General features: G+C 36.9%; 3 protein-coding genes across 3 annotated transcripts in view; 2 read left to right on the plus strand and 1 right to left on the minus strand.

Moving 5' to 3' along the window:
- The window catches only part of gnai2b (guanine nucleotide binding protein (G protein), alpha inhibiting activity polypeptide 2b), a 42,781-nt gene extending 25,563 nt beyond the window's left edge, over window positions 1-17,218 (plus strand). Inside the window, exons 2-9 of the mRNA XM_084128387.1 lie at window positions 6,684-6,726; window positions 8,262-8,403; window positions 8,764-8,924; window positions 13,050-13,178; window positions 14,394-14,523; window positions 15,080-15,233; window positions 15,461-15,676; window positions 16,358-17,218. Coding sequence (XP_083984513.1) covers window positions 6,684-6,726; window positions 8,262-8,403; window positions 8,764-8,924; window positions 13,050-13,178; window positions 14,394-14,523; window positions 15,080-15,233; window positions 15,461-15,651 — 950 coding nt within the window. The 3' untranslated portion in view covers window positions 15,652-15,676; window positions 16,358-17,218. The remainder of the gene's footprint in view (window positions 1-6,683; window positions 6,727-8,261; window positions 8,404-8,763; window positions 8,925-13,049; window positions 13,179-14,393; window positions 14,524-15,079; window positions 15,234-15,460; window positions 15,677-16,357) is intronic.
- Window positions 17,219-18,063: 845 nt separating this feature from the next.
- Window positions 18,064-20,932, plus strand: inka1b (inka box actin regulator 1b). The gene is made up of 3 exons (XM_084128388.1): window positions 18,064-18,117; window positions 18,209-18,265; window positions 19,953-20,932. The coding sequence occupies exons 2-3, from the start codon at window positions 18,263-18,265 to the stop codon at window positions 20,829-20,831; spliced, it is 882 nt and encodes a 293-aa protein (XP_083984514.1). The 5' UTR covers window positions 18,064-18,117; window positions 18,209-18,262; the 3' UTR covers window positions 20,832-20,932.
- A 419-nt stretch (window positions 20,933-21,351) lies between these two features.
- Window positions 21,352-27,704, minus strand: part of uba7 (ubiquitin-like modifier activating enzyme 7) — a 35,911-nt gene continuing 29,558 nt past the window's right edge. The window contains exons 23-25 of the mRNA XM_084129004.1: window positions 24,611-24,712; window positions 24,115-24,206; window positions 21,352-22,936 (exon numbers count right to left, since the gene is read on the minus strand). Coding sequence (XP_083985130.1) covers window positions 22,810-22,936; window positions 24,115-24,206; window positions 24,611-24,712 — 321 coding nt within the window. The 3' untranslated portion in view covers window positions 21,352-22,809. The remainder of the gene's footprint in view (window positions 22,937-24,114; window positions 24,207-24,610; window positions 24,713-27,704) is intronic.

The following is a 27,704-nucleotide window of genomic DNA, read 5'->3' on the forward strand; positions in this document are numbered from 1 at the left end:
TCCCAGCACATTAAGTTTTGATTTATGGGTCAAACTTGAAATAAAAAGGTATAAGAGAATTATGATGTTAGACCACAACAATAGACCACATAGTTCATCTCAATGACAGTGGAAAAATGGTTGTACCACAAAAAAAACCCCTTTCTTTCTTTTTTTTTCTTTCTTTCAATGTTGGGAATGGATAATTATGATCAAATGGATTAAATGGAGATGCAACTGAAATTATCTGAAAGTATTTATGAAGTTACCCCCAATGTCGAATAAGCAATCCTTCAGGGTGTTGGGAATGTGTTGAATTTTGTCAGCTTTGGGTGTTTAAATTCACTGGAGCTTTCTGTGGTCACAGATTCCCTCCAGGCCCACCAATAACGGCTCGCTAACAAGCGTTAGCATGACAGCAGGTTTGCTCTATTTTTCTGAATCAATGGTCTGACCTGGGAGAGCAATACTTAAGCGCTTGCAAATAGATGATTCATTCTTCCAGATAAATTGGATGAGCAGAAGTGGTGTTAAATCAGGTGAAGGTGGCATGGCATGCCAAATAGAAATGCGAACAGGGTGTGTACTGACTAATGGCAATGATGGAGATTCATAATGGGAGTTTGTCTTTTTAATAATTAGATTACAGATATATAATTTATTACAGTGAACATTGAGACTAGTTCATAAAACATGAGCAGAATGAATGTGTAAATCGTAAAACTGTTATTATGTAATTCATTTATGCATTTAGCAGACACTTTTATCCAAAACGATTTACATTGCATTTAAAGTATGTATTTGAGTTTTCCTGGAAAACTCTTCGATCTATTGGAATTGAATGCAATTGTTGCGTTGAATTCAGCAACTTACATGAATTTGTTGTTTTGTTCATGTTTCATGAATGAAGCTTGATGTTCCCTGATAGCACATGTTGCTGAAATGCATTTTCATTTAGATATTGTATTGACTAAAATATTTTGGAAAATGTTCCGGTTAGATGCTAGAAGAATTACTAATTACTAAGAATTAGTGTTACTAATTACTAATTGCCATGGCACTTTTTATGATGTTTGTACACAACAATAGACATGTTTCCATCCAAAGTTGTGAATTTAACCTGTGCGCAAAATTGGAATATGGCACAAAACATTTGCGATTTAAAGCATGTTCAAGAGAACAAAATTGTCACTTCCTGGGAAATTGGCGCAAAATATCTGTAATAAAAATGGAAGTTGCTCTAATTGTCCCCAAGCCACTGTGCCTCTTCTGTCCTACATCATAAATTACTTGTGTATCAGATTGCGCAGACGAAATGCAACAAACGGCGTCATGTTATCTTGTGTTCGGATGGTTATCTTGCCTGGTGTTTGGGAATGCAATCGTGTGAGAAGCTTCTGGGAGGTCATTATGCTAAATCATTCTGATGACAGACTTTGACTCAGGCATTTCAGGATGATCATATAAAAATATCACATATAAATGCACATAACAGGTGGATGTAAACATAGCTTATGACATTTAATCAAACACAATGGCCCGGTTTCACAGACAGGGCTTAGATTAAGTAAGGATTAGGCCTTAGTTCAATTAGGGCATACTGTAATAGCTTTTATAAATGTGCAGGGTTCTCAAGTCTCACGCATTGGCCGTGAGACACACGCAATTCAACCAGTTCACACGCTCACACGCCACACCGTGTATTTCTCATGCTGAAAAGGCAATGCCAACCAAGTTGTCCTGCAAGCTTTATATATAACGTTGTATACGAGGCGCAGGCACACAAAGTGAAGTTTCCTGCCGCCAGCACGTATCTCGGCCAGATTGTGTTCATTACTAGGCAACACAGATGCGCGAACACACGGAAGTTGACGGAACATTCTCGGCCACCGTACGTTTGTTACTAGGTAACCAACAACATTGCGCGAACGCGTCGTGATGGAGAAGGTAAGTTGGAAGAAAGCTCGTCTAACATTTTTAGGCTAGAGCATTTAATATATAGCCCATCGTATACATTATTGATGCAGTCAAAAACTCTACAACTACTTTGCAACCAGTCCAGAAGCTTTGGCTCAGTTTGGCTAGCTTACGTTATCTGAAACTAAGGGAAATGTTAGTGGGTATGGGAAGGAATGAAAATGTATTTCTTCATTTTATTTTAAATTATATATTATACTGTATTAATAGACTTTCTAGTTACATTAAGGCTACATGTATTAAAGCAGAGTGCTCTGGGTGCAAACTGTTTGGAGCAATTTGTTATATTTTTGTAATTTTTGTATATTTGTCATTTTGAAATATAACATTAAAGAGTATATTTGATGTGATGAATTGCTCTGTCATTTATCAGATTTACCAATTATTATAATTTCAATTTGTGCTGGTTAATTATGAACAATGGGTAAAATTGGGGGGCGGGGCTCCATTAGGGCTCCTCCCCTAACCGCATGTGATCTCACTCCAAGCTTTTGATAAAACTTGAGAACCCTGAACGTGCCTTAGAAAAAAAACATTACTGGTGTTCATCTTGAGACAAAACAATGTCACTGACATATTTTAAGATGTCAGTGCAAGTTGCTTTCAGTTAAACCTGCTCAAACATGCATCGTAGTCTGGGACTAGCTTAAGCCTTGTCTGTGAGACTGGGGGAATGTTCTCCAGATGTTGCAATGTTATCATATGCATGCATACTGGCTTGTACAGAATCGTTCCATTAGTCCTGTTTTTGCATGCCACAGTATTATACGATGATGACGCTTTTTTGAACAGACACTTGTGAGTCTGTCATTTCTCTCTTTGAATGAGGACACCATGTTCCCCTCCGCTTACTAATTGCCATGAGGCCAGTGAGGGTCTCATTCACATGCATTGATGTTTGCCCAAATGATAGCAAACAGAGGCGGCCTATCCTCTCTGCCAGCCAAACGCACACAGAGGCCTTTGTTAGACGAGGACCTAATAATCACACATCTCTTTGCTTCTCTCTATTTCTCTCATTCTTTATTTTTATTACTCATAACATTAAAAATAGAGATCCAAATGGGGAGTTTTGCGGTGATGTTATTGAAGAATCATTTTTGGTTCCTCAAAGAACTTTTCATTGATCAATACTTACCGTTTTTTTTCTTAGTGTGAAGAACATTTCAATAAATTAAAGAACCTTTTTCACTTTAATGGAATGGAAAGATTCCATTAAACTGTTAAAGGTTCTTTATGGAACCATAAATGCCAGTAAAGAACATTTTTTTATTTTGTATGTTTTTTTTGTTTTTGTTTAAAGCTGCATTCCCTAACTTTTTTGGGGTTAAAAATGATCCAAAATAAATTTGAGCAAGTACCTAACCAGCCAGTGTTCATAACTATCTGCTTGCCTTAGCTTGATTCTAAACGGTAAACTTGTAATAATGTTTTTAATTCCAGTGGTACTGGTGGATTTCCGCGGGAAATTCAAGCATGTCTCTGCGTCATTACGTCACATCTGTCCACATAAAGAAGAGTCTCGGCTAGTAGGCTATGAGTGTGAGGATGTTGGAGGTGGAGATTTATAGCCTTTTCTCACAGCACTTGATATTATTAAACTCCAGAAAGGTTCAAACGACAATCACCAGTGACAACTGGAGATTCACCCGTCGTAAAACGCAAAAGACTTCGGACTTCGGAGTGGCTACAGAATAAAAGAGACTGCAACCGGCCCATGCGAAAACAAGGATAATATCGGAAGGGAAGAAACTGAACTACAGGTAGCCCTAGAAAACATTAATGTATAACGCAATGCTGATGTTGTTAACATTAAACATTTGAGAACAAAGTATAATTTGCACGGTTTGACGTGATATGATAAGCGTGATATGATATGATAAAAAAGTAGAATCTGTGATTGCGAATGCCAGTATCCACACCGGCGGCGACTGACAGCCACACATTCTCCTCAAAACATTGGATTCATACGCGCTGTGCCGTGCCGAGGCACAACCCACGTAAAGTTGATAATTCCGTGAATAACTGCAATTGCAGATTTCAAACAGAGATGGCGACAAAGAGGAAAAACTACGGATTGCAGCTTTAAACTATCTAATGTCCCTGAGGTATGGCGAGTTATGCATACTAATCCCAAACCCCAACTTTGAGCAATAGTAATATTAATGCTTGCAAACACTACTGATTATAAAGCAGCTGTTGTTAAAGGTGCTATAAGCGATCTCGGTTGGCGTAAACTCTTGTTGATGTTTGAATTATTATCAAACAAAACGGAGGCTAGCTAGACCCTCCCTCCTTCTCATCCGCGCACTAACCCCCCGAACCCCACCCCCACATCATTCTTGTTGGTTATTGGCTGAAACAGTTTGTTATGTTTTGTGCTGCGGGTCGCTCTGTTTGTTGCTCAGTTTGTTTTTGCTGCAGTTTGTGGAGCCTGGGCTGTCTGCAGAGACTGTTTTTTTACAGTGTGTTCAGGGGACAGGCAGCTAGCGGATAGTGAGGAGATGTTTGCGGTATGTGGTGAAAAATGTTTTGGCCTAAAAAACGCGTGAGATCGCTTATAGCACCTTTAATGACCTGTTTACAATATTTCTAAATTACTTATTTAATTAGATGTTACTCTAAGTAATTGTTTATCATGTCTTTTGCCACCTGATATTATCCTTAACTTTACCTGCTTTTTTAAGCCTCACCAAAGGAACAAACTCCAAAATACTGTGTTTATGAGTCTGGTGTGTATTAAAACACTCCCGTTGTCTCCAATTACACTGTTTTACCCTCTATGGGTTTGTGAATAAACAATTCACTTGTTATTCTTGAAGTCTCGTAAGTATCAATTATTTTTCTCGATTAGCCATTAGTAAGTATTCTAGTAATATGGTAGAGTTGGTATAATGGTATATCCCATGAGCTGTATGTACAGTAGCAGTGCTCGGGGGACGCTGTGTAACTGTGTCTCTCGGGTCTCTGCACTGGGAGGTGAATGTTTAGGTGTGCTGTTCTGTTCTTCTTTTCCTAAGACCTTTTTTTTCTTTGTTCAAAGTACAGTGGACAATAAATTCAGTGCAGTCATTACACTGTAGGAGGTCAAAGGTAACAATAAAAGTCAATTATTAATCCAGATGAGGACAGGAAAGGCAACTTTATACAAGATATATATATATTTTGTATATATTATATAACATTATATTTATATATATGTATGTGTGTGTGTGTATATATATATATATATATATATATATATATATATATATATATATATATATATATATATATATATATATATATATATATAATATTTATATATATTATTATTTATATATTTTTATTTATTTATTTATTTTAAATTCATTTAATTTTATTATTTTATTTTAATCACTTTTTGCGTGTGGTTTGAATACATAAAATATTTAATAGGTTAAAAAGTCAAATCTGTTCAGATGCTTGTTAAAAGATGAAAGTGTGAGGTAGTAATTGGACTGTGGTACTGTGCAGTAAATTAGGCGGAGTGTTTGGTAGAGGTAGCTGTGTTTGAATGATTCAGCAGATGGCTGAGGAGACGCTGTAGGGGCTTCTGACGACACCACTGTGCAGATGCTGCGTCTCCATTTACAACTCCTACTAAATTAAAACATGTTAAAAGAAAATGAAATGGAGAAGGTTTTATTGTGTGCTTTCTGGCTTTTTCCATACACAAAAAATAATGTGTGGTTGCACCCTAATGCAGACATTAATGCCATGGTATTTTGATGAATACAAAATGTTGAAACATCCCTAACGTTAAAAATGACAAATAATAGCAATACTTCTTGTAGCAAGCATGATAAACTAAAATTATTCTGTGTCTGTGCATTTGGCAGAACTCTGGCAGATTTAGATTTATACAATCTAATATGATCTGATAAAAAACTTTACACTTCACTGAAAGCATTGTGATATAGTTGTTCATCTCCCCTCAGAATAACTCAGTAACTCAGAATGATTAGGTATCATATCTTTCCACTCAAAATAATTGAATGACTTCTCTACATCTTCCACTCAGAGCTGGACCGGAAGAGGTTTTTTGTTCTCTCAGCATTTTCAGATGCAGAACCGCTCAGAGCTGCGCTTTTATGACTTAGACAGAATCATTACTTCATGCAGGAATAATCCGAACTGTTCCCAGACCTTTTTCTGTATACATCTGTGAACTTGTGAGCTGCCTCTCAGAACATCAGGCTTTCATGCAGTGGAAATAACAACAGGCGGAGAGCCACGGCCAGGCTACGTCAACAAGAAGCCGAGTTTTGACAGCAGATGTTTTGGCACAGCTTCAGTGTGCAGTATTAGGCTAAAATCATCTCCGGGAGTGAAGGAAGTGCAGAATCCCTCAGAATAAGCAGACACACAGCCTCTGTCCTTCAGATAATATGATACATCATGCACAGAATATTTGAGAACGTGCTCTATTCTGTCCTTGTGGCCAGCCGTCGGGCAGAGACCCTGTAGGTCACACACTATAAACCATATACAACTCCTTGACATGTAAACAATAAGGAATGAATGGCTGAGATGATGATGTAACCCCTAATGTAAAACAGGACATTGCTATTCAGTGAAATTGACAAAATGCAGTTGGAGCTGTGCAGTTTTATTGAACTTGATGCTTTCCAGTATTTGAATTGAATTTTTCACTTTAGAGTTTTTATTTGTTTGACTGTTTCAAACTGTTTTTTTTCTCTCTTCAGGCGCAGGTGAATCAGGGAAGAGCACCATTGTGAAACAGATGAAGTAAGTAGAAAAACGGTTACTGTCTCCTTTCTTTTTTTTTTTCATCATCCACTCCCATTTACTGTATGCATACGGTAGGGCTGCACGATATTTAAAAAAAACAACAACTGACATTACGTTATTTTGTTTTTGTTTTGATAGGGTAGAGCTGCACGATTAATCGTTAAAAGAACGCAATCTCGATTCAAATACCCGCGCGATCTTATTGCTAAATAAAAAAACAATTTGGCTATATTAAACCTTTGACAAGTATGATCACAGCGAACAGTCAAATCTGTGTTTAATAATAAAATGACTCTGTCTCAGAGTGGCTCGGTTCACAGTAAACGAACAAAGCGGCTCAGAGCTGTGTATTGATCAATGTGATATGGTGCTATAACTAACTTAAAACTACTTGCCTCAAGCTCCATTTACAAAATTGGCATGCCAAGTTGGCCTCTTTTTTCCTAGTCATGACCACATCCATATTCTCTTTCACTTCCTCCTCTTTTTCCAGCGCGCATAAAAACCATAATTGCCAAAGTGAGTACATAAAATTAATCTTGCTCTATTTGTTTACCACCGCATGCTGATGACGTTTTATTCTTCTATACTAACTTGAGTCGTAGCTTACGATTCAATAGGTGTCATCTTTGTAAAGTCTACATGCATGTCGTACAGAGTGATTTGTAATGATCTTATAGGATTGCTGAAGTCGCTCATTGCAGCTGCTGAGAGACAAGTGCGTGCACACTATTTATATTCAGTAATAAAGCCATGCTTCATCTGTCAAATATTTATTTGCAGCAAAGGCACTTTGAACAAATGACATCATGTGCGAGATGAAGCAGTAGGTGTTATCAGAAACCGTCTCTAACTGCTGTTACGAGTTTCATTTCTGTGATGGAGTCACATTTCCACACGAGCGAAACCACCTTACAGACCCTGTGATGTAGTGCTGGTTCCTTTTCTAGAAGCGTCCTCATCCTGTTCATGATTAATAGACACCATCCATCTCCTCGTGATACCAAATTGTTGCACTACTGTCTATTTGCAGCTCTGCTCTGGGCAGTCGTGTCTCGATGATAATCCTCAATCTGCAAGATTAAGCATGTCTGGATTCACGCTTCATAAACACCTTACTTTGCATACTTTAGCATAGTATATTTTACATTTTTAATACAAACAAATATTTAATACAAATACTGAATACTTTGGCTTTTTTACTCAAATCTTAACGGCACTAATCCTAATCTGGCATACTATTTATTATATGAGAATATAGTATGAGGATTCAGCTCACATGTTAATTGTGTTAGCGATTGGCTGGTTTCTCTGAACCCACGGCATCTAAACAGTAACTGTGCATTTATATAGATCTTTCAGAATAATAATAAAACCGCTAACAGTTTAACTGGTTTTGAAAAGGTTGGGTTATTTTATACCTGTGTTTTTATGCTTTATTCAGTCACATACTACATGTGCACTACTGTTTAAATCTTTGATCAAAAATACAGTGAAAACCGTAATTTCTCCACATTTCACCCTCTGATTAGAATCATCCATGAAGACGGCTACTCAGAAGACGAGTGTAAGCAGTACAGAGCCGTGGTGTACAGCAACACCATCCAGTCCATAATGGCCATTATTAAAGCCATGAGCAACCTCAAGATCGACTACGGAGAGACGGGCCGAGTGGTAAGAGCTCCTGCACACCTGTGGGAATGTCTGGGACTGCTATGTAGGTCATGCTGAGATTCAGTGAATAATTCAGAGAGTCCCGCACAGTCACAACTTCACATTTCTGATGTACAGGTTTAATGTTTTGCGCACGATGTCAAATCCATCAGGCGGAGCGAGTTGTTATTTTGTGCACAGATGAATGATTCACAATAAAAGCAGGAAATATGAGCAATTTTGTGTTTATTTTAATCTGAACTATTGCCATTACAAATATACCATGGAGTGACAGTAATTGTACAGTAAAGCGTGCTCAAGGTGTTGTGATTGCTCGGTTGCCGTCCTCCCTCAGCACATGTCTGGTGTGTGTTTGTGCAGGATGACGCACGCCAGCTGTTTGCTCTGTCTGCAGCAGCGGAGGAGCAGGGAATCTTAACCGATGACCTGGCCAATGTGATCCGCAGACTGTGGGCTGACAGCGGGGTGCAGGGCTGCTTCACCCGATCCAGAGAGTACCAGCTCAACGACTCGGCTGCTTAGTGAGTGTCTGCACTGTACATTTGACACACTCATACACCTGTAAATGAGTCAAATTAATCTAGAATGAATATGGTTCAGCATAGCATATCACAAAATCAAGGCATGGAAATGAATTGGTGTAAATGTGTGGGAACCCTAATTGCAGCGTTATAAAATGCTTAGCGCTCCACCCCTAAAATCTGATTGGGTGAGATGTTAACAGCTGGTGACTGCTTATAAATTGAATTCCAAATATATGCATATATTGCTACACTGCTTGGTAAGATAAGTCTAAAATTAGAAGTACAATTTATTTTTGCTCATAATTTTATTTGGTTGCATCACCATGGCTTTATCAAATATCCACTAAAAAACACAATATTGCGAAATATTATTACATTTTTCTATTGTAATTTAATATAATATAATGTGATTTATTTCTGAGATTATTGAATGAATTGTTGAATAAATTTTTGAATGGTTGTGTGTAGTGTCAGTTTAGACACAATGGGTTGTGCATGTCAAAGCACTCATTGGTGTCTTTTATCATACTGTATATGGTTTATGAATGCAGTAAGCCGCCCGAGGCTGTGTGTTAGTCATTTGGCAACCGTTAAACCATTGGCAACCCATTTCCTGTTGTGCCCCAACACCTATTAACCTCTGTAAAAGCACTGCAGCGCACAGGCTCAAGTGACTTGTTTAATTATATTTCATCCATGTACTTCAGAGCTGCATAAAAAAACACTTGAGTTACAGAATTGTGCGAGGTGTGGCAGACGTGACTTTAATGTTTTTTTAGCACATACACACTGATGCATGATGGGAGCCAGGTTCAAGCAGGAAACTCAATGCCAAGTCCATCTGTTGTTGTTAGCAGAAACATCTCCTGTCCTGCCTTTAATGAGGTCATGATGTTGACACATTCGGACCTTCATTGACCACACACACACACTCACACTCACACTCGCAGTGGGTTTCCATGTTTTATGGTGACTTTCCATAGAAATAATGATTTTTATAGTGTACAAACTGCATATTTTATCCCCATATTTCTATACCTACCCATCACAGAAAACGTTTTGCATTTTTATGTTCAAAAGGCATCACTTGATTTCTAAGCGAAATTAAAATTAAGACCTGCTTTTATCTCAGTGTATTGAAAGAGAATGAAGTCCTCACATTCCCTTCATCCCACATCTCCGACTCCATCCTGCAGTAGTGAAAGCAGACAGAGCGTGTCACGATCCTCAGGCCCTGCTTCCTCTGTCCATCATATGATCTTCTTCCAGAAACCTTCTGAAGTGCTGCCCATTAAAACCTGCGCAATCTAGGAAATAAACTCTCAAAGCATAACACCAGAAGCTAAAGATGATACTAGGACATTTCGGTTCATCTCACAATAGATGAGTTCTGCTTTTCATTTTTGCTTTTGATTATAAATGACTCTTTGAGCTAAACAATTTAATTTGAAACAATGCAATTGTTGAATATTTACTCATTGTGTGATCAGAGAAGTGTGATGTTTTTAAAAAGCATTTTATAGTAGATGCCTACATCAAGAAATAATCATTTTATTTGTTTGCTTATTTAATAGAATTAATGTGCTGTCTATGTTGTCATTGTAATATACTGTATGTTGAACTTTAAATCTTGAACCGAAGAGATATATGACCAAATGAACTGGAACATCTTCCAGTGATATATTGACTCTATTTAAATTTTATTAATTTTGAGCCACAAAAAAAAAGTTACTTCCAATTTTGGTTGGACCAGTAAGATTTTATATATATATTTATATATATAATAATTATCACTAATTTATTAAACTAATTAGATGGATGGATAGATGGATGGATGGATAGATAGGTAGACTTTTACTAGGCTTCATTTTTGTTTCTTCTTTGGATTTTGGGGTGAATTATGGCTAGTTCTTGACAGGCATTTTAATATTCGGCCATAAAAGGAGAAAAAGGTTGAATTTCAACTGTCTAAAGTGTCAAAAAAATATCATAGATGAAATTATTAGGACTATTATTATGAAAGTGAAATTGTATATTTTGTAATTTAATATAATATAATGTGATTTATTCCTGAGATTAGTGAATGAATTATTGAATACATTTTTGAATGGTTGTGTGTATTGTCAGTTTAGACACAATGGGTTGTGCATGTCAAAGCACTCATTGGTGTCTGTTATCATATTGTATATGGTTTATGAATGCAGTAAGCCACCCGAGGCTGTGTGTTAGTCATTTGGCAACCGTTAAATCCTCCCATTTCCTGTTGTGCCCCAACACCTATTAACCTCTGTAAAAGCACTGCAGCGCACAGGCTCAAGTGACTTGTTGTTTAATTATATTTCATCCATGTACTTCAGAGCTGCATAAAAAAACACTTGAGTTACAGAATTGTGCGAGGTGTGGCAGCAGAATACTAAAATTACATATAGTATCTCTACCCGAAACAGAACGTGACTTTAATGTTTTTTAAGCACATACACACTGATGCATGATGGGAGCCAGGTTCAAGCAGGAAAGTCAATGCCAAGTCCATCTGTTGTTGTTAGCAGAAACATCTCCATAAAAGGAGATAAAGGTTGAATTTCAACTGTCTAAAGTGTCAAAAAAATATCAATGATGAAATTATTAGGACTATTATTATGAAAGTGAAATTGTATTGCCAATCACATGTTGCAAAAGTATGACCTAATTTTTCAGCCTGAATCATTATGTATGAAAGGTCGGTGTCAGTTGGGGTTGCCATAGAAATGTGGACAGGCCTGTGGTCCGTCCGACAGCGACGGCTCACTGAGCTAATACGACTATTTATGGCTTCCAGTCAAAGTCTACTTCACACACTAGCAGCTGTTGTGTTGCGGAAACCTCTGAAGACTGGACTCAGATCAAACTTCACTCTGATCGGTGTGTGTACTGTACACAGTAGACAGGTTTACTGTATGCATGAAATATGCAGATGACCTACTACATTAGCTAAAGTGTGCAGTGTGCAACCAAGAGTACACTGTGTTGAATACTGTATCCCACAATGCAATGTGCTTGACCTGTGTGTTGAATCAATCCGAAGCAAAATCAACCATAATCTTTAAGCTCCTTCATTTATTTAGTCAGATTGCCAAAATAGATTTTTTTAATACAAAATTAAAACAATTAAACATGCATGAGGTCAGCAGTGTAGTATACTACTTTTTGAAAAGTTTATCAATGCATACTATTTTTTATAAATAAAAATACTTTATATATATATATATAATTATATTATATTCAGTGTTATTACCGTTAATTAAAACTTAATATAAAATATAAATGTTAGTTGAACAACTTAAACTAAATGAAAATTAGAAATGTTGCCTTGGCAATAAACTGAAATAAATTAAAGGTGAAGCACTGAAATAATTAACTGGAAATAAACTATAAACTAAATAAACTCAAACTGAAAAAATTAAACCTAAATGGCAATATCTAAAAAAAATAATAATAATAATATAACTAAAATAATATCATATTATATTATCGAAACATTTTACATATAATACAATATATAACATTTTACTCTGAATATTGGCCTGGTTTCACAGACAGGGTTTAGATTAAGCCAGGATTAGGCCTTAGTTCAATTTCTGGTGTTCATCTTGAGACAAAACAATGTCACTGTTATATTTTAAGATGTCAGTGCAAGTTGCTTTCAGTTAAACCTGCTCAAACATGCATTGTAGTCTGGGACTAGCTTAAGCCTTGTCTGTGAAACCAGGGGATAGTGTTATATTTATTGAAATGTAAGCATTATATTCTCAAGCACTGTGTCAAGTAAATAATGCAGATTCCAGAGGGGTTTTGCTGAATTAAAATGTTGTGAAGCCCTGTAGTAAGCAATACCCTAGTGTTCAGTGTCAAACAGCCCATTGTAAACACACCTTATCAGGCACTAATGCAGGTGTCAAATCTCAAAAACGAGCGCAGACCCGCCGAATACAAACACTCTGCCCTCGTGCGCACTCAGCAGCTCACAGAGAAGAAAGCCTTTCAAATGCTCTGAATATATTAATGATTGCTTAATGACAGTTAGTCATCTGAGCTGTGATTTGAATGACCTAATTACGTGTGTGTGTGTGTGTTTGTGTGTAGTTATCTGAACGATATGGATAGGATAGGACGGGCAGACTACGTACCCACGCAGCAGGACGTCTTGAGGACCAGAGTGAAGACCACTGGGATCGTGGAGACACATTTCACTTTTAAAGATCTGCACTTCAAGTGAGAAACATTCAGTGCTGTGTGTCTATAAGCATGTACACAAATCAATGAGCTATAAATAACTTACCTTAGCTGATATAGTTCAGCATGAATCTTGAGATATATATATATATGTGTGTGTGTTTGCGCTGAAAGGGTATTTATTTATAAAAACAAAATCACTATTACATGGGCAAAAATCTGGGGGAAAGTAAGAGTTCTGGATGTGTAGAGGAGTTTATTATAGAACTGGGTAAAGTCGGCATGAAATGGAAGTTGCGATGGTCTTTTCTACCCTATTGTGATGTATATCTGAGTGAAAGGAGAAAAAATGAAAGGCGGGGCTTGATTTTGTCCATAAGGAATTGTTTGGATGGTTGTGGTTTGCTATTGGTGGATCTCATGTGAGTGACAGGTTGCCCCGCCCTCGTGTCAGTAAACACATCATCAGAGAAGAGATGTCCTGCAAGCAGTGTAATGCGTTATGAAGTAATTAATTACTGTAATTTAATTACTTTTCCCTTGAAAAAGTAAAGTAAGGAATTACTCTTAATTTTTCTGTAATTTAATTAGTTACTTCTGATATAAATGGATTAATTACTGTATAGACTAGAACAATTCTATATAAAACAATAGTGGATTTAACATCAAAATTTAACTTCTAATGTTCAAATGTATGTTTTTCATGTAAACATCTCACTTTGAATACTTTGGTCAGTTCAAGTATATCTTTGCTCTTTTAATTCTTTCAAATAATTAAAATTGCATGTTTTGTGTCTATCATTGTATTGTTTAACTGGTAGAGGTTGATATGGGATTTATAAAGTAATTAGTAATGCAAAAATGTTTTAGAGTGAGTAATTTGTACAGTAATCTAATTACTCTGTTGATGATATAATTAGTAGCTTATCTAACACTGGCTGCAAGAGGGAGGGGAAATATGTTGATTAAAGTTTATATGGCACATGAAAAAATAATGATGTGCATGGATAAATCATTTATAAAACAATCTGCAATATTCCATAAAAAACAAGAATTGTCAGTTTTGATTTCATGGTGACTAAGCTATATATGGAAAGAAAGTGAAAGGGTTTCTGGTAGAAAGTGTTTTCTCATTATCGTCCTCTTGTATTTGTTCTTCCGAGACCCTCATGAAATCTTAATGCTCATGGAAGGGCCGAGTGACACCTTCACCTGTTTCTCAGTTCTCCCGCTCTAATTCTCCTCTCTCTTCAGGATGTTTGATGTGGGAGGTCAGAGGTCGGAGAGGAAGAAATGGATCCATTGCTTTGAGGGAGTAACAGCCATAATCTTCTGTGTGGCTCTGAGCGCTTATGACCTGGTGCTCGCAGAGGATGAGGAGATGGTGAGTTTCAGAGACGGACTCAGATCGGTGCAGTCGCTTTAAAAAGTGGTCAGAACCACTGGGAAAGTCATGGAAAAAAATGTGAATTGTCCAAACAATAAACCTGAATTGTGAATCTGTCATTATGTGATTAGTTTTGCAAACCTGTCCAAGCATTTTCACATTTTAATATATGTATGTATGTATATGTGTGTGTATATATATGTATGTTTTGCTGAAAATTGCACTTTTAGAGCACATCGACCATTTTATTATAAATTAAAATTGCACAGGACATTTGGCCTAAATCACAGAAAACACAAAGTATTTCTAACAATTGATCTTCATTAGTTACGTCACAATTTATGTAATTAATCATTTTTTTATTTGATAAATTGTAACTAATGTTGTAAGTAGTTCTTAGTAAGGCTGATGTCTTTTGTGTAATTCTAAACTAACTTATAATTAACTCCCCTTAACACCCACTAGTATACAAAAGACACGGGGCAAAGTGAGCCGCCAGCGCCCTCTGCTGTTGAATTACTGCCTTCTCAAGGATCGCACTCCTCTTTTTCAGAACCGCATGCATGAAAGCATGAAACTGTTCGACTCCATCTGCAACAACAAGTGGTTCACCGAGACCTCCATCATCCTCTTCCTCAACAAGAAGGATCTGTTTGAGGAGAAGATCACGCGCAGTCCTCTCACCATCTGCTTTCCTGAGTATTCAGGTCTTTGACTTTTTCTTTTCTTTTAAAATTACTTTCTGTTGATCAACATTATCCCACGATGAGGCTTGAACCGAAACCAGAACATTTATGTGACTTCACTTTGGTTTCATTCGCCATGTGGAACATGATTTAGCATGTGGTTATTTTTAAGTACCTAAAAAGTAAATGTTATAGGACGGACAAGTGCAAATCTGCTGACAATATTTTCTGTATCGGTTTTCATACAGGAGCCAATAAATATGATGAGGCTGCCAGTTACATCCAGACCAAGTTTGAGGACCTCAACAAGAAAAAGGACACAAAGGAAATTTACACCCACTTTACCTGTGCTACTGACACTAAGAACGTGCAGTTTGTGTTTGACGCTGTCACTGACGTCATCATCAAAAACAACCTGAAGGACTGCGGCCTCTTTTAATGAAGGTGGCCAAGAGAACGACGAGGTTAATACACACACACACACACACACACACACACACACACACACACACACACACACACACACACACACACACACTAGCCATTCATGCATATAAAACACACACACACACACACACACACACACTCACTAACCATTCATGCATATAAAACAGACCTGTGTTTAGATATAGCTGCTCAAAAAGCATCTTATAATTGCCTCAAAATGTATTTGTACCTTCAAAAGTTCAAAAGTTGGGGTTTGGTAAGATTTTTTTAAAAATGTTTTTGAAAGAAGGCTGACCAAGGCTGCATTTATTTGATCAAAAATACAGTAAAAAACGCAATATTTGTGATAGTATTATTAGAATTTGGGGTTTTCAAAGCCTCCCTTCAGATGTAAAGTGCATGAAATCTTTTGAAACATTATAAACGTCTTTACTGTCCCTTTTGATCAATTTAATGCATCCTTGCTGAATAAAATAATTTCTTTCATACTGACCCCAAACTTTTTGAACGATAGTGTATTCCTCAATGTTGTAGCATTAGATTATAAAACATCGAATCAAATTTATCATTTAATTTATTTTAAAGATGGCACAAGCACACTTTTCAAAGCATTTAACATGTTTGAAATGATTTAAGTCACATAGTTAATATGAGAAACTGCTATTAACCTTGTTGATTTTGTTGTGATTATTCCTCAGGAGTGTAACCGGTTTGATGGAGCTGGTCAACGGGTTGTACACCACATGCTAGACTGCCTTCAGCTACCTATAAGAATTGTGTTTTTCTTTTTTTTTCTTTTTTTTTGATAACCTGAAAGACTTGTGAACCAGGAAAAGAGAAACTTCACAGAATTCCAGAACACCATCCTTCTTTCCAGAATCTTGAATTTTAAATTGGTTCTCAATGTGTAAATATTTAATTTTGCAGTTATTTTCTGCCAAAAAAAACAAAAGCAAGTGGAGAATCAGGATTATATTCTGATATTTGTTTCTATTGAGCTTTTGTTTTTTGACAGGTTATGGGGTGGGTGAGGACTTCTATAATGGATGTGCTAGTTTTATTCAACTCAATGGCAAAATGCTTCTTTTGTAAAGTTAATGTGAGCACAGAAAGAAAATGAGACATCTCTTTTGTAAACCTTTAGCACCGAATCTTCATCCCAGGCTCAAACTGTATATTGTTGCATGATGACGGACCATATGAAATCGCTCGCTCGCTCTAAACCTCGACGTGACATTCCCTCAGCCACTGATATATCCGGACACTCTCTACTAGCTTGACTGTGACACTGTCCAAAATCGACTAACGTGTAAAATATTTATATCTGACCACACATTTCTCCCTCCTGTTGCTGTACCATCCCTTCTTTTTTTCCGTGATGTCTGTGCCTTGTTTTCACTGTCTGTAGATCATAGGGCTGTTTTTATTCACGCTATCAAATGGAAAGTGTAAAAGTGTTGAGCACATTTTAAGAGCTAAATAAAACTTAGACTACAGTCCTTGGGTTAATATCTAAATACCATAAAAGATCTTGTTGGAAATAAAAGTTATGTAAGATAGACCTGTGCTACTTTGTCTTTTATGTCTCTTATAACACTGTATGCAGTAAATGTGTTTTTGTCCTGCTGACAGCCAGGCAATGTTGCATGTATTTTATTTCATGCTATTTTTATTCACATTCATTATACACTTCTGCAGTTTCACTCCATCACCCCAAGAAGGCGCTAGAGGAACACTTGGTAAATAAATGAACTGACAATCCAGAAGTCTACTCGAAACTATTTCCTAAGAGCTTTTTGTGTTATACATGCCAAACCGTTTAAAAAACAAAAGCAAAAATGCAAGCCCAAAACTAAAAAAAAAGGAAACTTTTGTTTTGTATTAGAACAAAATGTTTTGTACAATCCTCACAGAAAGTACTCTGGTGGTACCATACAGCGATGATGGTAATATCATGGTATTGAGTAAATTCCATATTTTTGGCATAGTATATACATAGTACTTCTAAGTATTTAAAAGAATACCATGATAAATTGTACATGTCAAAAATACATTGCCATTGATACTTTTTTGGTAGCGTTTCCGTATGATTTATATGTAAATAACATAGGAATTTGATTTCATTATTTTATCTTGTTAATTTATATTACATAAAATATTATCAGTAGAAGCAGTAGGATTAATTGATCAAGTAATTATTATAATTTATTATTATTATTAATCATTAAGCTGTATCAATAAGTCTATCAGGTGTGAAGCGCTTGTTCTTCGCTCACATTTTGGCTTTCTGATTGGATGTCAGCCTGACGCTTAGCGCTGATTGGCTGAGATTGTCCGGAGGAAACTGACGGCGCGCTCAAAAGCGCTCAGCTCTCACTCCAAACGCGCATTGACTGAAGCGGTTAATAGCGCTCTGGACTACTTAATAAACCTGGCATATTTTTTTGTGTACAGTTTGGTAAGTGTCTTAAACGCACTTAGGTCACATATAAACACTGTTGTGCATTATTTAAAATACTTATGCCACATCTTTTCTTTTCTTTTTGCAGAGGAAACAGGAAAATATACCAAGGAGGACTAACTCGGCAAACGGAACAATAAACATGGTGAGTGTTTTGTTTTGCTTGCTTTGTTCTTGTTCATCTGGATATTGTCAAAAATAATAATAATAATATATATATATATATATATATATATATATATATATTATTTGAAAAAGCCTAGCGTCTGTACTCATGCAAAGAAGAAAACATAGAATAAGTGAATTCTAAACTAAAATAAAACTATTAATATGAACAAATTAAAATTTAAAGCTTTTGCATATTAAGTTATGATTTTACAGTAGTAACAACCATAGAAGTACTGTATTTATTTTCTTGCTGTGAGCACTTCCACTAAAATGTCATTTTCAGAGTCTCAAAAGCTGTGAATAGTAGCCAATGTTGAATATATTTGGTAATATGCTGCATTTTTCTATAGTTTTAACTCCAATATGAATGTGACACATGCACTGGTGTATCTTATGCCTCCCTCAGGCATTATAAATCTATATCTTGAACTGTAATCTGGGTTGTGAAATGAAATGAAATGTACATTTTCAGCAGCGATGGAGGTTAACCGCTACCCAACTCTATGCATTTTTCATGGCCTCTGGAAACCGCTGGCTTTTCAAGCACACACACAATTGCAGCTTCGAGCCAAATGGCTAAGTTCTCACAGCTGTGATAACATAATAGAGTGGTCACTGGTCCTGTAGCTTAAACCAGTCTGAGGGCTGCCGAGCAGCTGAGTTTAAGAGCCGGTTCACATAGATGGCTGTGTTTTTCTGGCTTTCAAAAGCATTCCCAAAAAATTCCAAATGCTTAACGGCTACTGCAGAGCTGGAAGTGAAAGTAAAGTAAATCACTTGAGAGTAGGGGGATGTTATCACTGGAAAACAGGGACTTTTTGCTTTATGAGAGGTGTGGACCCTGGATGGAATGAAATCTATTTGATAAGCCTGGCCAAGGGGAATTTTTGTTGTTTTAAAGAATGAACAATGGAAGTCTATGAGGCAAGACATTCTGGAGGGTTTAAAAGCATAAATGTTCCTCTATTTTTCATTTTGTATTTGTTTTTTTGTTGGACCATCCCAAATAGACTGATATACACAATTAGTCTGATCCCAGATCATTAGCTGTGAACTATGGCCAACATTATTCAGCATTGTCCCAAAAAATGACATCATTCTCTTTTCGACCACAACAGTCCGTGCATTAATCATGAACTTGAGTTGGGAGGAGTGTGGCCTGTCTTTCTTCCAGAAGCGGTGCAGGAAGGGGCTCCTCTTGTTTCCCGTTCCCACAATCAGTGCGGATGTATCGGCATGCATCATATTCTGACTCTTCTCCCCTGAGACAATCCAAATGGATTGTGTTTGTTTCTCTCCCCCTCATCATGTTGTTGATTTAATGCTGCTGGATTAAACTCTAGAAAATTCTGGATTGCTTTCATCTGAAGGAAAGATCAGGTACATTAATGTCTTGTTTGGCCTGGTCAATGAATTGTTTTCCAAGGTGATTATAGATCCTGGACACATCAGTCTTGCAATGGATCTGCAGTTTTTATTTAGAAAATGAGGAACTGACTCATCTTGCCCTTTAGCAAGTACTGTGGCGGTACCATGGTACAGATGGACATGCCATGAAAAATGCATACAGCTGGTGATCAGTGTGGTGCATCTAGTGCCCTTGCAAGCGATGCATGCTGAAGTTTGCACAGTCAAGCTCTAACCTCTTCTTTTTCTTTCTCTAGCTGTGCGCTCGCAATTCAGGCGACTGTTTTCGGGACCAGATGCGATACATGATGAGGTCTCTGCAGGATCTGAAGCAGATACGAGAACCCGACAATCAATCAAAGTGCTCATACGCCACTCGAGCCTGTCAAAAGAGGGCACAAAAGCGGGAGCAACTCAGTCGCCTGCGGATATCTGACGTTAGTGACGCCAGCACCTACGACTCCGCATGTTGCCTGGCCAGCCCACTGGAAGAAGAGGAGGATGAAGAGGCCGGCGTTGGCCGTCTACCTCAGGGCTCCCCCAGCAGCTTGAAAAGTCTGGACTTTGATTCTGGGTGCTCCGAAGCATCGTGGCAGGATGAGGGCGTAGTGTTGCGCCGCACAAGGAATGTACGCGTTTCATCATCCGCGTGTGTCCGCACCAACCGAACCCGTCCCAAATCCACATCAGACGCTTGCCTGGAGCGCTGGACGTCGTTTGAGGCCAGCGACCCAACGGACTGGACTACGTCTTTGTTAACTAGAGGGCGTAACAGGCAACCGCTGGTTCTTGGAGACAACAGCTTTGCAGATCTTATTAAAAACTGGATGGACCTTCCAGAATGCCCAGATTCGGCGGAACTGAAGCCGAACGCCAGCCGCAAAATAGCCAAGGACTTTCTGGTCAACATGCGCCGGAAAATTGCAGGCATGTCAAAGGGAGTTGGAGTTGAGGAGACTAAACGCACTAAACGGATGTCTTGTCCTGTGGGATACCAAGCCCCGAAACCCTTCTTTCACCAGTCCCACTCAAGTTTGCACCAAATGGGACCAGACTTTTACCAGTTTAGCACTGTCATGAAGACGTCAGGGAGTCGACAGCCTATCATATGCAATGACATCATTGGATACATCTGATGTGTTTCTGAAAACTAAATGGATTTTATTTCCGAAAATGTCTTAATAATATTGTTCTATGTATTAATAAATATTGCAATAAATGTTTTTATATCAAATAATATTCTGACCTATTTTTCTGAAAAACATAGAAACTGATGTCATGATCAAAAATACTTGATGGCAATAATAAGGATGTCACAAAAAAAAGCATAGTTTGGGTTATATGCTCTATCATTCAGCCCATTTTAAAGAAAATATATGCCATTGTTGCTTTAGTTAATTGGCTGCAACAGAAATATAACACACCAATGTTTAACACATGGTTACATTTATTAGAATCAGAATAGTTTTGCAAAGCAATAGCTTATTGTCTTGTCAGTTAACCAACAATATTCATGTTTAGCTTGCCCAAGTTTGATGTTCTAAGTTTCATTTGGTTTGCAGCTATTGCATGAAAGACAACTTTTCTCTGTGAAATTTGCTACTTATGCAAATACAATTTATGGTTTCAACAAAACACAGAATATCTCATACAGTATACAGTGCAATTATTACTCTTTATTTTTAAGAAACAGGCAGTAATTGAATGGAATTCTCTCTTTAAAATAAGACTTTACTGACAGAATGACAGATGTAGACATATGCAGTAGGCTAAGAATTTAAAATAAGACTTCTATTTTAGAATTGGAGGCTTAGACAGAATAGACAGATAAAGACCCAGCTGTCAAATCTTTTTGTGAATGAAACTCAGTGCTGTAATGTGATTAGGTCTGAATGCACACAAACATGTCTAAAGGTGATGAAATTAACTGGAGCAGACGCAGGTCATTTGGCTCTAGTCTGGAATTGTTTTCATACATGATAATAGTGAGGTGGTGAGTGGGTGGTCATGGCTGCATAACAAAGGGATGAGGGCGGGAATTAAGAAACCACAGGGGTCGTATTGATCCCGGATACACATGTGTTTAAAAGAATTAACAGAAAAGCGATTTCACTTACAGACTGTAAAAGATCAGAATTAGAGACTCTTTCCAGTTCAAATTTGACACTGCAACATAGCCAAACTTAATCATTTTTTATTTTGATTCTCGAGAAGATATTAAGACTTTTTCAAAATAATGTTGGTAACACTTTACAGTAAGGTTTCATATGTTAGTTAAAATGGGTTAACTACAGTAGTCACCCAGCATAAGGAACAAGTGGATGGTTGGTTTATTTTTAATTAATGGCATCCTGGATCTCATCTGAGGATTATATGTTTGTTCAGATAATTTGACCAAAGATTGTTTTATAAACAAGGCACAGTGTAATGAAAAGTGCAAAGAAAGTTTTGATGGCAGATGAAGCATTCAGCTGTATTGGATCTGACAGTAGCTGAATCACAAACCATACGTAAATGATTTCATAATGCTTTGTCTGTAAATGACGTTTTTATATGGATAATGTTTTCGAAACACTTACTAGTGTGCAATAGAGAGTGGGTATTGAAACTCTTTCCATTTACTGACAAGCCTGAAAGGAGCCGCCTCTTAAAAACTGATCATTTCAGACATAGGGGTCAGAACAAAGGAAGAAAATAATTTCACACACAAAATAAAGTTTTTCCACACACACAAACACACACACGTGTGTGTGTGTGTGTGTGTCCAAAAAACATTATAAATGAACCTCAAGGAACATTTTAAAATAATTTAAAAAATCCACTTCATGATCCCTTTAATACTTTGCTATAGAGACCTTATTGTAAAATGTTACCAGAATGTTATATGAGTTTTAAATATACATTTATTTTGTATTGTTGTAAAGGCAATATTTTTTATTTGTTCTCAGGATTAACCTCATTAAATGCGTCATGTTTTTTTAACAGTGATTTTTGCAGTGTACAAATATTTTCTCATGATTTTTACAACTGTTCAGCATATAAACTCAAAGTTAATAGTGAGAATAATCTTATTTTAAGGTGATGTTCCTAAATGTAAGGCTCTCTTTTCCAGCTTCACCTGAGGAGGTATCTGATGGGCATCATGCAGTCCTCATCCTCCTCAAATGAGGGAATGATCTCCAATATCTGCTGGTGATCTGGAATCTCACGCTTGGTTGCGGAGCGTACCAAATCAGTTATGCTGTATAAACGATAAGTTAATCAATTAATAAAAATCCCTTTTCACTTGTTAGGCTAAATCAAAGTCCCACCAAACCCGCATTACCATCAGTGTACTTCTTTACACAAGATAAAGTTACATAAGAATGGCTGCTGTGAATGAATGTATGAGAGTGTTTATTTTTGTGAGGGTGTGGTATGGTCTGTATCTCATAATTAGAGAGGAACAGGAAGGTCACTCTTATGCCAAACTAACACTGGTTATGTTCAGAATGAAGTACTAGCTTACTGCACATTTAACTATTTAAAAATATATATATATCAGTAGAATAGTATAGAAGTACTGTATGTGAAATGCAACAAACAATAACAGTTTCAAAAGTCACATGACCTCTTCTACTTCATTCCTCACTTTAGAAATAGAAGTTCAAGTTGAGTGCACTGCATTGAGATCCGGTAAACAATGCAGTGTGTTCTGGTTGTATACTGCACATTTTGTCAAATGTAGTAGGTATATAATGTAATGCATATATTCAGTATATACAAAACATTTGCATATTGTGCATATTGTGTCTGTCAAAAGTTTGGAATAATTAAGATTTTATTAATGATTGTTTTTAATCATCATATTAGAATGATTTCTGAAGGATCATGCGACACTGAAGACTGGAGTAATGAAGCTGAAAATTCAGCTTTGATCACAGGAATAAAATACATTTTGACTGGTAGTGTACATGCATACTTGCTTTCACATGATTTTATATCATGACAAACATTTTTTAAAATGTTTTAAACATAGATTAAAAAAAACGTCAGGAAAGAATAGCACCTGACAGGGTAATAAATGTTTGTTTGTTTTTTTCTAATTTTGAGACCCAGGAAGGACCTTGAAGTCTATCAACAGATTGATGTTAGGTGCACACATGCAGACAGAGGGGAGTGAGGGGTTAATGAAGGCATGTGGTCATGCTGGAAGACTGTGTGTCCATGCCTTAGGAAAATATATCCATTATCCCAAAAATAAACTAAGGGACCAAAGTCTCAAAATCTCTGTCTAGACAAATCTAATGATATATAGCTCTAGAATTTAAGTTGATATAATGCAGGTAAGCATTCAATATAGTATACAAAAGATAAGGCATTAATGCTGTGTGGAGTATTTCTGTATATAACAGCTGTACTGTATATCGGCATACACACCTTAGCTTCAGGCGAACAGTATGATCGGAGATGTCGCTGTACAATACAGCAGGACCATAATACAGGCCTGTGATGTTCAATTTATGCTTTTCCTGAAATGAGAATTAAGTATCAAATCAACTAATTCGACAGATAATACAGATACCCACACGTATATCCCTAAGATGTGTATTCAATGTGTGTTTTCATCTAGAATGTATGATTTTTGGAGCATTTGTAACTGTATAATTGATTGATTTACGTCTAGTTGACCAATTTCCTTAGGTTTCTAAGGTTAGTAATACTTTTATTCAGCAATGATGCATTAAACAGACTATTTATAATGCAGCTATTTATAATGTTACAAAAGATTTCGGTTACAAATAACTGCTGTTATATTACAGAAAAAGCAGTTCTGGTGCCATTTCAACCTGTAGAAAAAAGCTGGTGTGAGACTGAGTGTGAACGGTATCTGATGTCTCTAAGTGTGTGATGTTGACAGCGTGTGTGCTTTAACCTTAATGTGTTTCAGCAGTTCCTCCAAGGTCATTTCCTTTTGACCCTCACGCCGGCCCTGCACCAGGAAGTCGTCCCAGAGAGAGTACCGCTGCTCCGCAACCTGCCGACAGACACGACACACCGGCTTAAGAAACATTAACACACATTTGCGCTCTCAGTTGAGGGTATGTATGCTAGCTCCCCCATGCTACATCTAGTTCATTAAGCTGACTGAGTATGCATGAACTACATTGATGTGGCGTTAACAGCTGATATAGATCTTGTAAACCCTGCTGACACATTTGCAGATCATGTCTTGGACTCAAACGGTCCACTCCAGGTCAGAGGTCATGCAGGACATGTGATACCAGAGATGGGGTAAGCAGAAGAAAACAGATGGAAAAAATAAAAATAAACTGTGTATTATAATATTAAAATATTTTGTCTGCTTTTATTGTAGATTGAAGGTTTGAATGATTTGGTCTTTCCTCACTAGGCAAGAAAGAAGCTGTACTTACTTGCCTACAAAAAAGCTGCATCCCACATGAACTGACTTGCTTAAAAGGACTTAACAAGTTCTAATCCTGAGGCAGAGTTCATACATTACAGTTAATTCTGTGTCCATTTGCACAAGAATGAATTATTCTGTGCCATCTGGTCTAACTAGTAAAAAATCCATAGAGAACGCACTACAAACTCATTTACAACCATTTTTGCCCTGCTTATAAATTATGAATGATACATTCAAAAACTTCTTTCATCCGTGCAAAAGGTTTGCCTGAGGTGCAGTGCGTGGAAATGTAAGGAGACGAGGTTTTATGACTTCCTTGGAAAGAGGAAGGACAGTCCTGCTTAATAAAATAGATCTGTGTCTTGACTTGATCTTGCTGACAGCATTTCAAACATAAGGCATGTGCAAGTATGTATAAACCTTCACCTAAAAATAAACTGCTTGTATCATCAAGTATAGCACTATATACAGTTCCCAAAGCCAGGCCTCAAATTCTGCAGGAGCAAATGCGCTTGCATGACTTTTATAGCTCAATACTTTGTGTGTGAGGAGACACATACTTGAGAACTGCATTAAATCTCCACAGCTATGAAAGCTACAATTGAGCAATAAAATTGTCTTCTGGGTTAGTTCATTTGACCACAGACCTGAGACACAACACCTGTTTGCTGTAGACATGCTAATCTGCTATTTCACCTCCACTAGACTTGTACCTGTGTGTGAATTACTAGGACTTCATTTGTTTAAGGACGTTGTTCTTTCTCGGCTCATAATGTAAAGCAGATAAACAAAGCTGAATTTTCAGCATCATTACGCCAGTCTTCAGTTTCACATGATCCTTCAGAAATCATTCTAATATGATGATTTGCCGCTCAAGAAACATTTCTAATTATAATTATCAATGTTGAAAACAGTTGAGCAGCTTAATATTTTTTGTGGAAACAGTGTTTTTTTCAGAAATCTTTTATGAATAGAATATTTGAAATAGAAATCTTTTGTAACGTTTTAAATGTCTACTATCACTTTTGATCAATCTAATGCATCCCTACTGAATAAAAGTATTAATTTCTTTAAAAAAACAATCTTACTGACCTCAAACTTTAACGGTATAGTGTAAAACAAAGTTATCTAACCCAGTATTAACAAAAAATTTTTAGCAGCAGTTGATATAAATGTACAATTTATGTGCTAAGTCTTCAGAAATGTTGTCAGGACAGATCTCGCTGTACAAAACTGGTAGGGGTCGAGTTCCATATACAGTCCTGTAAATAGTAAGGCTAGCATATGTTTTCAACCACAGTAATTTCAAAACCAATCAATTTGTCATGCTGTGGCGACACCGACCACATTGCAAGGCATTCACTGGATACATCTACTCCACCCAATCTGCAGCCATAACTTCACTTTTGGAAGTTAGAATTTCCCTCACACTGTACATGTGCTGTAGACTGTGATGTCCTTGCATGGTTACTGTCGTGTGGTTATTATCAAGGTTGTATAAAGACACCATATACAACACATACATATACAACCATCTCAGGAAAAGATCAGTGCATGCTAAGGCTTCTTAACTAATAAACATGGGTCAGTTTAACAACACATGAAAAGGGAATGATGACAGCGCTTGCCACTCCGTGGTGGGAGGGTTAAAAATAAGCAAGTAATGTGGAAACCCTTTAGTGTCTGGGAAAAAGGCAAATCCTATTTGAAGACTTCTAAGCTTCTAGAAAGCCTCCTCAGATCCAGGGGTTTTTCGCCATGAACCCTCATAATCCCATGACTTGATTGTATCTGTGTTGCGGAGCCACACGTCTCAATAGTTTGACTTGTCCATTTAAAAAGCTTCTTTTTTTTTTTAAATGAATGTTTTTATTAAGCAAGGATACATTCAATTGTGTTGAAAAAGATATGTTACAAAACATTTCAATGTCAAATAAATGCTTTTCAACTTTCTATTAATCAAAGAATCCTGAAAAAAATGTATCACGGTTTCCACAGAAAAACATGAAGCTCTACAACTGTTTTCAACATCGATAATAATTAGAAAAGTTTCTTGAGCGGCAAATCAGCATATTAGAATGATTTCTGAAGGATCATGTGAAACTGAAGACTGGAGTAATGATGCTGAAAATTCAGCTGTGCAACACAGAGATAAATTACATTTAAAAATATATTCAAATAAAATACAGTACGGTAATTTAAAATGTAATAATATTTCACATCATCATTTTCTTTTCATTATTATTTATACAATAGATTGCTTTAAACCAAACAGCTTTACAGTATTAAATGTTGCTTTCAATTAGGATTCAATTTCTACTATGAAGCAGCTCCTCAGTGTTTGTTTTCACTCACGTACATCTGACCTTGACGGACTTAACAGAGCAGAGGAAATGAACTGGAGAAGATTTCCACGTCAAAGAGGGCGGAGCCCCAGAGCTACATCTACCTATTACATAATCGCCATCTGGTACGAAGATCTTTACCAGCTGAAGTAAACTTTATCGGAAAGTTCACTTTGGCAAGCTGCTTCAAACTCCTGATATTAACTCCAAACAAACTTCATTTTGGCCTGATTTTGTTCTAAATTACATCACATCAG

Source organism: Abramis brama (genome assembly GCF_963993115.1).
Source record: "Abramis brama genome assembly, chromosome: 11".
Lineage (NCBI taxonomy): Eukaryota > Metazoa > Chordata > Actinopteri > Cypriniformes > Leuciscidae > Abramis > Abramis brama.